The sequence below is a fragment of the Suricata suricatta genome, chromosome 10 (assembly GCF_006229205.1).
Source record: "Suricata suricatta isolate VVHF042 chromosome 10, meerkat_22Aug2017_6uvM2_HiC, whole genome shotgun sequence".
Lineage (NCBI taxonomy): Eukaryota > Metazoa > Chordata > Mammalia > Carnivora > Herpestidae > Suricata > Suricata suricatta.
In genome coordinates this window covers 126,550,968-126,566,837 of record NC_043709.1, presented here as the reverse complement: position 1 = coordinate 126,566,837, position 15,870 = coordinate 126,550,968, and the positions used below count along the sequence as shown (strand labels likewise).

The window sequence follows — 15,870 nt, the reverse complement described above, 5'->3', positions numbered from 1 at the left end:
CTTAACATCGGAGCTTCCCAGAGGGCCCAGGGGGCAGGAGTGGCCTGGGAGGGCGGGCCAGCAGGGGTGACATAAGTAGCCACCCCAGCTCCGCTGCTAAGGTTCTGCCCAGCACTTGATGATGTTGTCCACTGGCCTCCTATAAAAGCTACGTGTCTGGTATTAGGACATTGGATCTTGGTAGCAGTCACAGGAGAAGGGGGACATGAGTGTCCTCTAGTTCTGCTTTCCTTACTGTAAGGGATGGGAGTTACCATGAGGGCCACCCTGAAGAGCCACTTCTGGATGGAGAAGCTTTGTCAACCAGGAGACCTCTGCAGACCACAGCGAGATGGACTGCCCGCGAGCCCCGCACAGGAACAGAGAAAGATGGAGAATACCCTGGGAGCTCCGGTTTCCTGCAAGTCCTCACCTTGTCGAGGAGCAAGAATTCCTGTCCCCTCAAAGGTCCTTCTCACTGGACTAAGAAGTTGACCTGAGACAAGTGAACGGGAAAAAAGAAAAATCCTTTTCACCAAGAAAACCAAATGTAATAGGCAAACGTACCGAGAATCCACACAGACCTGGGAATTCCAGAGATCAGGAAAATGAGGTGTCCGCCTCCCTCTGAGCCAAGGTGAAGGGGGTAGGGGTCCAGATCTCCGAGGAAAAGCATGTATTTCCTAGGGCGAGAAGAGGGGCAGATGTTTGCTAATTGGATGTTTGCCCTGCCATACAGATGGGTCACTCAGATAAAATTTGTCTCTCTTAATAATCTCTATTCTGAGAAAGACTTCTGATTTAGATTCTTCCGTGTGGTTAAGGGAGGGACAGAAGTTTCTCTTGGGCCTGCAGGTGTCAAGTACCTTTAGCTCAAAATAATCCATATGCCCAAGGGGTACATTTTGGGAGGGGGCGGGGCTGTCCTGAACCCCTTCAGCCTTTATCATCAGGTGCAATATACCCTTGTACCAAGTGTGTACACAGCCCCATGGACACTTTCTGTGCCTTTCAGTGTTAGAGCTTTTTCACTGTGGCTCTTGGAGACTTGGTGATTCCAGAAGAACTGAATCTTTTGTCCTGTCTCTGCCTCCCCAAAGCAGGCTTCCTTTCATGCTTCCTGTTGGTGAGCTAAGAGAAAATGACTGGCGGCGTCAGGTTCCACATCTACCTTTCACAAGTGTCTGGAAAAGGGCAGAGATAAAATGTGCGACCCTGTCAGAGAAGTGTAGGGGGAAGCTTTGTGTCCTTGCAGGAAGCAGGTTCCTTAAGATCTGGCAGCGTGCACTCATTTGGAATGTGTTTGTCTTCTGCATTTGGATCCATGAAGCAATTAGCAGTGAAGATTGAGCGCCGCAGAAAGACCTTAAGGACCCAGAGATGTCACAGGCGGTGACTGTGCTGGCATTTGATGCCTTCCCCTGTGACAAGCATTGTCATGACCCGCACTGCTCCAGTGGTTTTAGACGCAGGGATGTAGTCAGAATAAGAATTGATCTGGGCAAAAATCACCCCAGTGGTTATGAATATTTAAGAATGTTTCATCATGGTTCTTGAAGCTATTAGAGGAATTTGCTAGTCATTGTGGGATTTACCAAGTGGAAGAGGAAAGATGGGATTTTTTGAGTGAAAAAGAAGGGCTATTTTTAGTAGGAGCCTCCCTATTTGTATGCATAACTTACTAAAGTTAAGGATATGCTTCTACTTTGAACTGGTTGGTGAGACACAGGTCCCAATTCATAAGGGCCTACTTTTCTAAGAAGTGAAATTTTGATAATTTTAGCTCAAGCACTAATGTAAACATATGGTTTTCTCTCTCTTTTTTAATGTTTATTTATTTTTGAGTCAGAGAGAGAGAGAGAGAGAGAGAGAGAGCGAGCGTTCTCGTGTGTGAGCACACGCAAGTGGGGGAGGGCGACACAGAATCTGAAGCAGGCTCTAGGCTTTGTGCTGTCAGCACAGAGCCTGATGTGGGGCTGGAACTCACAAACCATGAGGTCGTGATCTGAGCTCAAGTCAGACATTCAATAGACTGAACCACGCAGACACCCCAAACATACGGCTTTCTATGTAGTCACTAAGTAGAGGTTTTAGAAGACATACTTTGCTATTATTATTATTACTATTTTTTATCTTAGAGAGAAAGCATGAGTGGCGAGGGGGCCAGAGGGAGCGAGAGGGAATCCTAAGCAGGCTCTACACTCAGCATGAAGGCTGACAAAGAGCTCAATCCCTGGGATCATGACCTGAGCCGATACCATGAATCGGGCGCTCAAGTGACTGAGCCACCCAGGAGTGCCTAGAAGATGCACCATAATGAACATATGTCCTGTCTAAATGGGATACCGATTTATTTTCATATGCATACTTGTTATTGAAGCGTGTGAAAAAAAACTTTTTTTTTTTTTCGCTTTGTTTGCTTGTCAGTGGGCTGAATTAGCACTACAAAATGTCATCAGTGGTGTGTGAATGAGTGGAGACTGTAGATCAAGGATCAAACCAGAGAGAGTTAATGCCACTTCTGAAATTGTCTTATTTCTGCCGGGAGAGTTGCTCAGACCATCTGACTCCACTACTGTTTTTATCTGTTTGGATTCTCTGGGGTCAGTAAGATTATTGTGAGAGTTAGCAGACAGGTTTTATCTTAAGAATTGATTCTGGTCTGGAACAGTAGGTCTAAAAGGCACCTGTTTCTTAGATGCTCTCCAGCCAAAGATCACCAGCTTCATTTTTCACTATGTAGTTTTTTTTCCATTTTTTTCCTCCCTTCGGTCTTGAATATTACCCTGGTCTGACACTGGGGGAAATAGTATGCTTAGTGGAAAAGAACATTATGGCCCGAAGCCTGGGGGTAACGTCTGTCTGCCCAGTCGCACGGCACAGTAATGGTCATAGGCTACAGGCAACGGTGTTAATACGGTTAATAACACAATCAATCTGATTTGTATGTCGAATGACTAAAAAGAACAAGAAGGCAATGATCCAATAATAGCTGACTCTAAGCTAATAGGGCACATCATTTCAGTGCCATCTGATTATTTCTTGGTCTAATTTGGGATGGATATAATTTTACTGAGCGATTGGTTTAGTGAGCTATCGTGAACCAAAAAGACAGCTCTGGAATTCCTGATTCTTGTGGAAAATCAGAAGCCTCTGTCTTTTAATATTTAAAAAATTTTCAACATTTTTATTTATTACTTTTGAGAGACAGAGGTAGACAGAGCTCAAGGTGGGGAGGGGCAGAGAGAGAGGGAGACACAGAATCCGAAGCAGGCTCCAGGCTCTGAGCTGTCAGCCCAGAGCCTGATGTGGGTCTTGAGCTCACCAACCGTGAGATCATGACGTGAGTCAAAGTTGGTCATTAAACTGACTGAGCCACCCAGGCCCTCCCGAGGTATCTGTCATTTTAAGGTATCACCAGTTCACCAGTTCAATTGGATGGACATTGGTGAAACATCTACAATGTGCAAGTTGCTGTAGGTTGTTGGAGGCTGAATGCCTATTTTGTGATTCAATTCCCGTTGTGTGAGAAAATAATTTGTTTTTAAATTCTATGCCCTTAAAGCAGTCAGCATATGCACTAAGCTTTCTAAATACTGTCTGATATTTGTTCTTAACAACTTCAGGTTAAAGATCATTAGAAAATGGGAAAGCAGGTGGTGCCTGGGTGGCTCAGTTGGTTTAGTGTCCAGCTTCGGCTCAGATCATGATCCTGTGGTTCAAGAGTTCAAGCCCTGCGTCGGCCTCCATACTGACAGCTCAGGACCTGGAGCTTGCTTCAGATTCTGTCTCTCTTTCTCTCTTTGCCCTTCCCCTGCTCACGCTCTTTCTCTCTCTTTCAAAATAAATAAACATTTATTTTTAATTGGGAAAGCAGAATTCACAAAATCTTGTTTTTGCTTTTTATGGTAATAATTGGTAGTGAGTAGGTGGTTAGCAGCATAGTCCTGGGCATGGCTGAGCTTGGAGTTCGGGTCCCCCTCGCCCATGCCCCCCACCCACCCCAGTGGGTGCCTGAAACTGCAGATAATACTGAACGCTAGATATACTATGTTTTTTTCCTAGACATGCCTGCTTACAATGAAGTTAAATTTATAAATTAGGCGCAGTAAGAGATTGGTCAACAGTGACAATAAAATATAGCAATTAAAACAATATGCTGTCGTAGAAATCGCACGGGCATAGTCTCTTTCAAAATATCTTCTCGTGCTCTCCCTGTCCTTCCTGTGAGGATGTGAGATGATTAAATGCCCATCGGATGAGACGAAGCGAGGTGAATGGTGTTGGCACTGTGACATAGCGTGAGGCGACATCTTGTCAGAGGAGACCCCTCTGTTTGCAGGCCTTGGCTGACTGTGCGCAAATGAAACTGCGGAACTGAAACCAGGGTTTGGACTCTATAGTAGCAGATCTGGATGTAAGGTTTGGCTCACCGAATGGCTCTAGGAATTTTAACAGGCAGGTAGTTCATAAAACCATTAAGTGCTGCGTATTCAGGTCACTTGGGAATGTATGGCATTCCCAGAACCCAGCCCCTTATTTCTTTGCCCTTCCATTGGTCAGTCGTATCCCTCAGAGAGGACTTGTACTTACCCTGGGGTGGGGGGAAGATGGCGGCACCATCATTTATGAAGTTAAAAGCAAAACTAGTTGTTGAGAATTCTTTAGTCAATCCAGAAAACGTGACATTTCCCTGAATCTTGGCAACTTGGCTGGCAAAACAATGTTTCCTTTCTCCTGGGTGCCCGGCTTCCAATCAGAGTGAGCTGCCTCCGGGCGAGGAGATATGATTTCCTTTGAAATGTGGAAGAAAAAGAGGAAGGTTTCAACGCCTGTAATTTGTACAGCTTATCTTCAGGAGCTGAAAATATTTAGCGTTTCAAGAATAATTTTTTGTTTGACCTTTTCAGTAATTGGTCACAGAGATTTAATTTAGATGGAGACTTGGTGTGTTTTTCAAAAATGGAATGTTAGCATTCTTCAAAAATCAAATAAGTATGTTGTGACATCTTGAAAAATGCCGTTTTTAAAACACTGGGATTTTTATTTCTCCCATGAACATGCATTTTCTAGTCCTTCCAAACATCTAAAAATCTGTCCTCTCCTCCTTCCTCCCAAATTTGGCTTATTTAACTAGGATGAAGGTTTTTGGGGAGAAATATCAAAATGTCACTGATTTTATATTTTTCACAGACAGACAGTGATCTCGGGATTCTGCAACAGAATATTACTGAAGGGTCTGGGCACTCAAGTGCTCGCTTTTAAAGAAATATTATTAATTTATTCTCCAGTTAGCCAACATACAGTGTAGTCTTGGCTTCAGGAGTAGAACCTAATGATTCACCTGTTACATAGGACACTCAGTGCTCATCCCAACAAGTGCCCTCCTCAGTGCCCTCACCCCACCTAGCCCATCCCCCCACCTACCTCCCCCGCAGCAACCATCAGTTTGTTCTCTGGGTTTGAGTCTCCCACGGTTTGCCTCTCTCTGTTTTTATCTTAGTTTTCCTTCTCTTCCTCTTTGTGCATCTGTGTGTTTCTTAAATTCCACATGTGAGCAAAATCCTGTGATATCTGGCTTTCTCTGACTGACCTGTTTTGCTTAGTATAATACCCTCCAGTTCCATCCATGTTGTTGCAAATGGCAAGGTTTTATTCTTTCTCATCACTGAGTAGTATTCCAGTGTGTGTGTGTGTACACACACCATATCTTCGTAATCCATTCACCAGTTGATGGGCATTTGGGCTCTTTCCATAATTTGGCTATTGTTGACAGCGCTGCTATAAACATTGGGGCTTTAAAATGTATTGGGAAATCTCAAAAAATGTTTATGCTTTAAGAGAAACCTTTGAGGTTCTTTCTGCATAGACTTGCATAGAAGTGTGGAGGAATGCATTATGAAGGAGGAAGGGACCATATTATTTTCCTCACCACGGAGTGAAGGTTCAGTAGAATATGTCATTTATCTTTGGTCTACGGCACAGGGGAAACATAGAAAGCTAGGATGGGGAAGCAGAGGAGAGCCTCAGGTCATCAAACTGACCATCCAAACTGCCGTGAGTTTGGAGTAAAGCCACTTGGTGCCGGTATTGCTAGGTACGGAGACACAGGAAGAGTGGCTGAGGCCACCTGCTGTCACATAGGGAAGCACATAAAGGCCCCCAGTGGGATGTGTAAGTGGGGTAACGTAGGTGTAAGCCAAGTATACAAGTTGCAGAATAAGTGCCCCATTCTCCTTCAGGTGGAAAGGCAATTGAGAAGGCCTTCGAAGAGAGGGAAATATACCAACTGAGTCCTTTCCAATATACATGGAATTTTGCCAAGCAGAGAGATAAAGGAATGGCGTTCAAGGAAGTGGGGAGGTGGGCAGGGCTTGAAGCAAGGTCAGTGTATGAAAGGGCATGGGAGAGTCTGGGACGCTGCCAGGTGTGGTGGAGGTAGGGGTGATGTGTGTGTGGCGGGTCGTGTTTGTGTTGGCGAAGGTGGCCCTAGAGTAGATGAACCTGCAAAACTGGAGTCAAGTTGAGAAGAGCTTTGACCGCCATCGGTAATTTCCAGAGGAGTTGAACCTTTACCTTATAAACACAAACCCTCAGTGTTTTAGGTGGGGCAGCAACATAGTCAGATCTTTGCTTTAGAAAGTAACTCCAGCAGCAGCTGGGGGCGGAGGGGCCAGCGGAGGGTCATGGCAGCAGTCCAGAGTGAGATACCCAGAACTTGAACCGGGGAGTGGTGCAGGGATGGAACCAACGGGCATCTCCAAGGGTTATCCTTGGTGATGGAAAGAATATACTTTTTATGGGAACGAGAGACAGAGGAGTGAACTAGACAGGTTTCTCAGCTGCACTGTTAAAATGCACACATTTGTTCATTTCTCATTGGTAGAAATGAGAGACAGCGCAGAGGAGGAAATTATGGATCGAGATACTGTTCTGTTATCTTGGTTACGCTGCTCTTGAGAAGCTGGTTGGGAGATTCCGCTGGAAGGCCCTGGTAGGCAGCTGGACAGATGAGATTTGCACATGAGTGAGATTAAAATTTAGATGAAGGTGAGGGGGCCGTGTGGAGACAGGTGGTGGAAACTGGAAACAACGCATTTTCCAGGAGGAAGGTATGGAGTCAGATGAAGGGAGATTTGAGGATGCAGCCTGGGGGAGGAAGAGCAGGTGGAGATGGAGACACAATGGGGAGAACTGTGTGGTAGAACCAAGAAGAGGTGAGTTTTTGGAAGGAGACTGCACGGGAAACCACGGGGATGAACAGCCAGAAGAAGCATTGGGTTGAGCTATTAGGAGACCCGCTCCCTCCCCGGGGGCTCAGACCACCTGATTCCAGGCGAGCAGGGGCGTTTAGGGTCGGGGAGTCAGAGTGCAGAGAGCAGGGGGTCCTGGCTGCCAGGCAGGAGCGCGCCGCCGCACAGACTGCCATTTCAGGACGCAGGTGCACTCAGTCTGGCTGGAAGCCTGTACCGGTCAGTTTTAAATGCGCAGTGCTTATACTTCACAGCTGATGGAGTGCAGCCTCCTCTGACCTCTCTGTAGTTTTAAAACTCTGTAACTTTCTGTCCCTGCTTGTGTTCCTAGGAATTTATTTCATTGGGCTGTCTGAAGCCTTTATGGACTCAGATCATTTTTCTTGCTGTCTTCCTTCCTGCCACCGTTCCCCTCCCAGCCTGCCTCTCTCTCTCTTTGTTCCCCCAACCCCCACCCCAACCTCAGCCCAGACACACACATCATAGTTGTGTAATTACATTGCAAGTGCCCAAACTCTTCATTCATGTGTTTCTGCCTCTGATGTTTTTAATTAGCTTTCCGGCAACAGGGTAAGTGTCTTCAAGTGATTTCTATTTATTGCAGGAACAGTAACAATGTATGCTAATCATACAGCCCCTCAGAACACCAGAGAGCTTTGTCTTTGGGAAGCTTGAAGGAGGTAAATGCACATTGTTGGGCTAACTGAGGAAGGGAGGTGGGGACTTGCGCACCCGGGGAGGGATGGCAGCTCACGCAGAGGCAGGGTGACCCTCATGGCCGTCACCCTCCCCGCCTGAGAGGCAGGTTCCGTCTGCCTGCGGTGCACATCGGCCCAGCAGAGTGTGGAAAGGGGTACACGGAACTGACTGACTGCACGCTTTTCAGGTTGCTGCAAGAATGGGATTAGTTGATAGATGCCAAAGCTCTGTGTGTCAGGTGGCGCCCAGCACCTCCTCTCCTTGGGGAGGCGGTGGGAGGAAAGGGTTGTCGTATTTTCTCAGTGCATTTGTCCCAGGTATACCATTGAGTAGGACTGGGCAGACTTTTTATTTTTTCTTACAGTGAAACATACGTAACATGGAATGTATCACAGGCGCCATTTTTAAGTGGCTGCTCAGTGGCATTACGACAGTGCACACCATTGCGTAATCGACACCACCATCCGTCTCCAGACAACTTTTGTCTTTCCAAATGGAAACCTTGTCCCCATTAAGCACTGACTTCCCATTCTCTGCTCCCCCAAATCTGGCAGCCACCATCCCACTTTCTGGGTATGAATTTGACTAGCCTAGTCAGATTCCTCTGTGTAAGTGGAATCCTTCAATATTTGTCCTTTGGATTCTGGCCTGTTTCGTTTAGTATAATGTCTTCAGGGTTTGTCCATGTTGTCGCCAGTGTCAGAATCCCATCCTTTTTTTTGTGGCTGAATAATAGTCCACTGTATGGACAGATCATGTTTTGTTTATCCATTCGTCCACTGATGCATATCTGGGTCATTTCCACCCTTTGGCTGTTGTGAATAATGTGGCAATGAACATGGGTGTACAAAGATCTGAGTCCCTGCTATTGATTCTTTTGGTAGCATGCCCAGAAATGGGATTGCAGACTGCATTTCAGCCTTGGCTTTGTGATTCTCCTTGTTAGCTGTTGGTGGAGACACCTGGAGTCTCGGGGGCATCCTTGGCCATCAGGGGACTGCCTTGTCCCCTTTCACAGGTGACTTGTGGTCAAGCCCCAGATGCTTAGCCTGTGAAGCCTCTGACCTATCTAGGTCCCACTGTCCTGCCCTCACCCAGGGTCACAGATAGTCCATCCCTCCTGAAGTTAGGGACGAAGGCAGAGAGCCGTAGATCCGGGAGTGCCGCTGCCTCGCCTTGACCTCAGCGTCTGGCAGCAGCTCAGCAGCACTGGCTCTGATGGAGGACCTAGTCCTGTCCCTCTTCCATCGTGGCCCCAGGGGTCAATTCAGAACGAAACCTCGCTTCCTACTCTGTTTCCCAGGGAAAGAACGATCCACAGGATAAGGAGGCATTTACTCCTCTCAGTGCTTCATAGCTACTCCCAAGCCGAGGACCTCCTCTGTGGTGGTCATAGTCTGTTACTCGCTGTGCAGTGTCTGAAGAGGAGGGAGGGTGGAGGGTGCAGGGGGTGCAGGGGGCAGCCGGGAAGTCTCGCAGTTCTGACAGTTGGTCACCGCCACTGAGGGGCTTCTCTCCCTTCTGGAAAATGGACCTGGTAAGCCCAACGGACTCAGGAGAGGAACTGCTGTGGTGTCCTCAGCATCAGGGACCCAAGTGGCAAATAGGGAAACTGAAAACAAATGCATGGAATCCCCAGTTTAAAGTCACCTGTGGTGCCAGACTCCTGGTTGTCCCCCCCTCATGGATTTTTCTTCCCTCTAACATGGTTCTTTTTTCCCCTTCCTGGAGGATAGCAGAATGGAGCATATATGTAATTGTGCACGGTTCCTTCCACCTAAGGAAGCTCATTGTGCCATGAATCCATGGTGGTCTGACCCCAAGACAGAGGTGAGGCAGAGAGAGAGCTGGGTTCAGGGGATTCCCGAAAGTTGCCAAGAATTGGTTTCCTCGGGCACAATCCTTTGGCAGTGACCAAGCACCACTGGGAATGTCTGATTCCGTCTATCACTCTGTGGTAAATCTAGTGTGGGTTTTTTGTTGTTAGATTTCACAATCGTTGTTCTAGTTGATTCTAGAAGGTTTTGATGCAAGGCGTGTGGTGCTGTGAGGGAGAATCAAACTCGCTTGGTGGATTTGGACAGAAGATCTTGGTTCTGACATTTTTCATTTGGTTCTTTGGTAGAACGCCATTTTCTCCCCCTCAGGTTTATATAATTAGATGCAGACATCACGGTAGCTGAATTTCTTCTCTCAGGTTTATGTTCCAGAAGGAACACTGTCTGAAGACTCACAATTCACTGCACTAAGTAGAGTGAATTCCTCTTCCTGGAAGGGACTTTAAACTATATATTTGTATTTCCTTTGGTCTTTGACGGACGCATGCCCCTGTCAGATGGGGAAGGAGAGGGAGAGGAAAGTACGGTTTTCTTGCTTGTGCATCTCTTCAATGTTGACTGAAGAACAGAGATCCTGAGGCTCTGGTATTGGGTTGACATTGGTCCTTCTAGTGGTTTCTTTTGATGCAAGAGGGTTTGTCTCTAATTATAACTGTAGAAGCCATGTGTGGTGTCTCTCTAAGGGAAAAAGAGTTGGTCCTTGAAAAGTCTAGAGACAGAGAGTGACTCAGCAGACCATGGTTCCTCTGTCACCCCAGTGCACAGGGCCCACGTTACTGAGGCCTTGAGTGGGTAATTGATGAACCTGTTTCTTTGGAGCCCTAGGAAAGTTCTGCCCCCCCACCCCAGCCCAAGCACTGTACCTAGGCACTGCCACTGGCAAATAGAGGGGGTGGCCGGGTAGGGGACCTGGTGGCCATGGAGGTGCTGGCTCTGGGGCTCAGTGACCCCAGGGCCCTCCTCGGACAAATGAGCTCTCTGACCCCAAATGTCCTTTGCTGCTCATCTTTTGCAGAGTTCAGTGTAACATTTTCAGGCAGAAAATTCTCCCTCACTCAGGGCATCGTGTGTGCTTTTGTGTGTTTGTTTAGAAAAAAAAATAAGCTGCTTATTGAAAACTTGTGTGTTTTCACCAATTAATGAACCTCATGTCAATACCACACGTTGCACCGGCTCACACTTCAATTACATCCTTACCTGTCTCTGAGAATTAATTAATGTTTGCAACGTGCTCTGAAATTTTCTTGGGTTGGAAGGGCCTGTGAGGATTCTAGAAATGTCATTACTTTGTCATTTACTTGGTGGTGGGGGCTGGCAATGGGGATGGACGCGCTCCTTCCTCTGCAGGAGCCATTCGGGGAGTGTCCCTGTTCACCCCAAGGCCACTGCTACAGCGTTGTTCTGTGGGGTGGCAGGTGGCACCAGGCCATGGCCAAACCCACGTGAACATCCACGTGTCCCTTTGCACGAAAGTACTTGTTTGCGTCAAGAAGTCCAGGAGGGAGCGATCCTCGATAAAACAGTAACAGTAATGCTGACGATCGTTGTTATTATTCCACAGACCTTGGTAGTGGGGTCGGAGGAGCCACAACTCCTGATTCTAAGCCACTTCCTCTTCTCCCTCTTTGTTCACAGGGGGGCGTTTTCTGAAGTGGTCTTAGCCGAAGAGAAGGCGAGTGGCAGGCTCTTTGCGGTGAAGTGCATCCCGAAGAAGGCTCTGAAGGGCAAGGAGAGCAGCATAGAGAACGAGATAGCCGTTCTGAGAAAGTAAGTGCTGGGGGCGGGGGGACTGCCTCCTTCTCCAACCGCCTTCGGATTGTTGGGTCCCAACCCAGCGGAAGGAGCTGCGGCCAGGAGCCGGGTGCCTGGCGGCCAGGGAGGGCAAGCGGCGCGCTGGAAGGGGGTGGGCTGTGTTAACGACCGGTGTTCTCCTGTTGCACGTTCAGAGCGTTTTGCATCTGCAGTAACCTCCTGATTTGCGAGTATAATTCGTTCTGGAAACAAGCTTGTAACCCAAAGCGCTTGTATAGCAAAGTGATTTTCAAGAACCACTGGCTCAGTTGTGATCATGTGACGTTCACATACGACTCATGTTGCAAGACGTGGCTCGTTTATCAAGTTAAAACGTGTTAGAAACGTTTGCTCGTTTTGCGGAACACTCGCAGAACAAGCTGCTTGCAATCCAAGGTGTTTCAAGTAAATATTTTGTGTATACTCTCACCGCTGTCGTGGGAGCCCGTGGAGCTACTGTTTCAGGGAACAGCACTCAGGTTTTGAAAGCATTCTAGCTGGACGACTGCAGGCTGCTCACCGAACTCTGAGCCCTTCTCCGTGCGCAGGAATTAATGGTATCTCGCTCCCAGGAGACAGGAGTCGGTGAGGTGGTGCCTCACCGGTGTTTATAAAGCTCTCTCAGCGGCACCTGCTCTGCTGGGAGTGCTCAGCACAGGGTAGCCGCCTGCTGCTAGTGTTGTTATTGTCTCTTGTTGCGGCTTTATTTTGCAAGGAGGTGGAGCTCAGAGTAAAGTCAGTTGTCCAATGCCTCGTGGCTCCTATGTGGCAGAGCCTGGAGAGCCGACTCCACCAGGGTTATTCCACGCTCTTTAAAGCGTCTTCAGCTTCCTGACACACCCACGGCGCATGGCCCCCAGCCTGTCCTACACAGAGCACCGTTTGGGTGCTTCAGCTCCTCATTGGGTTTTATTTTTGCTCCCCATATATCATAGAACTAAATCAAAATCTGGCCCCCAGCACAATAGCGCACACAGAGCCAGGACCCTGTGGCTGGGTCCCCCCAAAGCCGACGTCTTACCAGTGTGCTCCCAGCCGGCAGCCCCCATCCTCAGGATCAGGCCCCGGGTCTCACGCGTTCAGGGGAACAAACCCTTATATGGTACCTGCTTTTGCACGTTTGGAGTGTATCTGAGCGTTACGCTCTGAAGTTTTTAAGAGCTTCTATTAATAAAGGATGTTGGAAATATCCTTGAAATTTTTGGGGGTTTGGAATCCGCACACAGCAGGCATCCGTGTGCAGATAAGCAAAGCAGAATGGGAACACGCCTTATAGGGCCTTAAAACAAAATGTTACATGCTCACATTCTTCCTGAATAACCCCCCTCTGCCGCTTGTCTCTCCGGGACCAGTAGCATCCGCTGAATGAGGCTGTGTGGCCATCAGTGCGAACCCAGGGCCACCAAAGTGGTCACGTTGGTCTATCATCTTCCACAGCCTGTGTGATACATGTTCCAGAACAAATAGGTCTCGACAGCTTTTCAATGTGAGGGTTTTTGCTTATTTGTTTGGTTGTTTGGTTGGTTTCAAGGTTCTCTGGATGGTCTATTAGGGACCCAAAGAGTCTCAGATTGTCCCCTGGAGGATTGCATGAAAGGATTCTATGGAAGAGAATTTGGGAAAACAAATTACTCTAAGTACATTGGCATCGAGCAGGAAAGCACTATGTTAATAAAACATTTATTTAAACTGTTTACTTTCCAATATGAAATTGGCACTTGGGGGAGAGGGTATTTGCTGGGTATTTCAGCCATGTCGCAAATATTTGACACTTTAGGTAGAATTCTGGGTGGGCCCAGAGCTTTCGAGAGCCTCCCGCTGGGGCCCAGGGGCTGCCGCTGCTAAATCAAGAATGGTGGCGCCCTCATAGGCTTAGAAGCCACAAAACCAGGGAAGCCAGTTTTTATTCTCAGCGTTATTCTATATCTACACGGGCAAGGCACGAGCCAGCCTTGGTTTATGCCACATTCATTCTGCTTTAATTAGTGTCCCCACCCTGAGCCTGAGTCGGGAATCACTTCCAGGGAGAGGGCATTGAGACGCAGGGGGGCCACAGACTCGGAGCGATTCATTTCCATCATTTCTCGCTCCCGGCTGTTGGCGGGCCTTGAAGTGTGATCCTTCTTTGAAGAACAAAGAACAAAGAAATGATTCCTCAAGGGATAAGAAGGTGCCATACCTCCTGTACTGATGTAGGGTTTGGTCCTCTGCAAATGATTTGCAAGCGGAGTAAGAGGCAGTTCTACATCATAAGCAGCCAGAAGGAAAGTACGTGAGCGGTAAAGAAAACAGTTCTGGAACCGTTTGAATGCAATCATTGAAACATGCACGCACTTAACCAATATTTATAAAATTTCTCCGCGCCAGGTGGCACTGCTAGGCACCGAGGTTGAAGAGATAAGAGGCAGTTTTTGCCTTGCTTGTGTTACTAAGTGTGCTAATGTTGTAGATGCCGTGAGAGAAGTCTGGCCAGACGCTCAAGGCTGGGGCTGCCCGGTGCTTCCTTCAGGGTGGGGTGTGAGCAGAGGCTTCCTGGAGGAGGTGGGTTCAGATAATGAATATGTATTGGTGAGGGCAGAGAGGCGGGGGGCTCTTCTGACCAGGAGAAGCCATTGCATCAGATGAGAGGCAGGCTGGTGTGCGGGGAATGGCATGTAGCTCACCTCACTGGGGCAGAGGGTTCAAGGTGAGGCATGGGAACCTGAGGTTGGAGAAGTTGGACTGTAGGGCCTCACATACCCTGCTTTGGACTTGCAACATCATTCTGTAGTTGGTGAGGAGCCAGTGAAGGGTTTTCATGCAAGAGCAATGTGATCAGGATTGTTTGATTAAGATTATTGTGGTGGAACATAGGACAGATTGGAGGCCGAGAGGCTCACTGCATGAGTGAGGCCTTCAGAGAAGTCGGAGGCAGAGCCTGGGAAGTGGCACACTGAAACAGGATCTATGAGCTGGGATGGAAGAGACAGAGATGTGAGTGTGCCTGGAATGGAGTCTCCAGCACGTCGGGAGGTTTGGAAGATATGGGAGAGGATTGAGAGGAGAGAGGGTTCTAGGATAACCACCAGGCTTCTGATCGGATAGGTGGGGCGGACCACAGCTCCTTAACTGGGATCAGAAATGCAGGTGGGGCGCCTGGGGGGCTCAGTCAGTTAAGCTGAGGTCATGCTGAGGTTAAGCTGAAGCGGACTTCAGCTCTGGTCATGATCTTGCAGCTGGTGGATTTGAGCCCCGTGTCGGGCTCTGTGCTGGCAGCTTAGAGCCTGGAGCCTGCTTCAGATTCTGCATCTCCCTCTCTCCCTGCCCCTCCCCTGCTTGCACTCTGTCCATCTCTCTTTCACAAATAAAACAAACGTTTAAAAAAAAAAAAGAAATGCAAGCCCCGGAGGGCAGGTGGTGAGTTCTGATTTAGAAACCCTGAGTTACTGAGTTAAGGGTCTTGGGATGGCCAGTGGGGATGGCCCGTTGACCAGCGAGGTCTGGAACGTAGCTGTGATCTGGATGTTACAGTTTTCTGAAACAACAAAGAACAAAAAACCGTTTGGTACTTTCCACTGTAGACGGGGTCCCAAGGAGACCTACTTTATGGCTGATGCTGCTCTCTACCCTAGTCATTTGTGTGTTTCAGTGCCATTTGTCACCTAAGCAGGCCCGTCTGAGAGATGGCTCGCCCTCGTACATGCTGTGCGCTTATGCAGGGTGAGAGATTTATGTATTTCATTGAATGAAAGTAATGTAGCTAATTTATCCTTGAGGATGTCTTTATACCTTCTCTGAAAGTAGTTCTAAAATGAATTTTGTTTCAGAAGTCTATACTAAACCAGGCTCAGAAGGAATAAAAAAATGACCAGCCCCATGGTAGACAGTTCCTATGTAGCAGAGAACTCCTGGTCTCACTTTGGCGCTTAGGGGGCGGGGTCTATAGGATCCTGCAGGAGTTTCCCCAGCAGAATGGCTGGTTTTAGTCCCAGGAATGGAGAATTTTATGCCTTATGGAATATCACATCATTAGTGTTCCATCCCGATTGGATTATAGAGCTTTGAGTTTTTATGATGTTATTTACTTAGAGGGCAGGCACTCCCCAAAGTGAATTTCAAGAAACCCATGTGCGTTTTTGGAAAAGCAGGAAGGCACATATAGGAGCGTGCATTTAAGTGCAAAGATGAGGAGAGAAGGAGATACGTGAAGCTGGAAACGGAGACAAGAGAAGCAAAACAAAATGTGTGTAGAACAAATGTATCTGAACCGAGGCTTAGCCCGGTTCAGAGGCACCGTCTGAATGAGGTGCGGCACCAGAGTTCAGTGTGCT

At 47.9% G+C, this 15,870-nt stretch overlaps 1 protein-coding gene across 1 annotated transcript in view; it reads left to right on the top strand.

Annotated features, from left to right (window-relative positions):
* The window catches only part of CAMK1D (calcium/calmodulin dependent protein kinase ID), a 421,541-nt gene that overhangs the window by 148,743 nt on the left and 256,928 nt on the right, over positions 1 to 15,870 (top strand). The window contains exon 2 of the mRNA XM_029955818.1: positions 11,405 to 11,536. Within this exon, the coding sequence (XP_029811678.1) occupies positions 11,405 to 11,536 (132 nt within the window). The remainder of the gene's footprint in view (positions 1 to 11,404; positions 11,537 to 15,870) is intronic.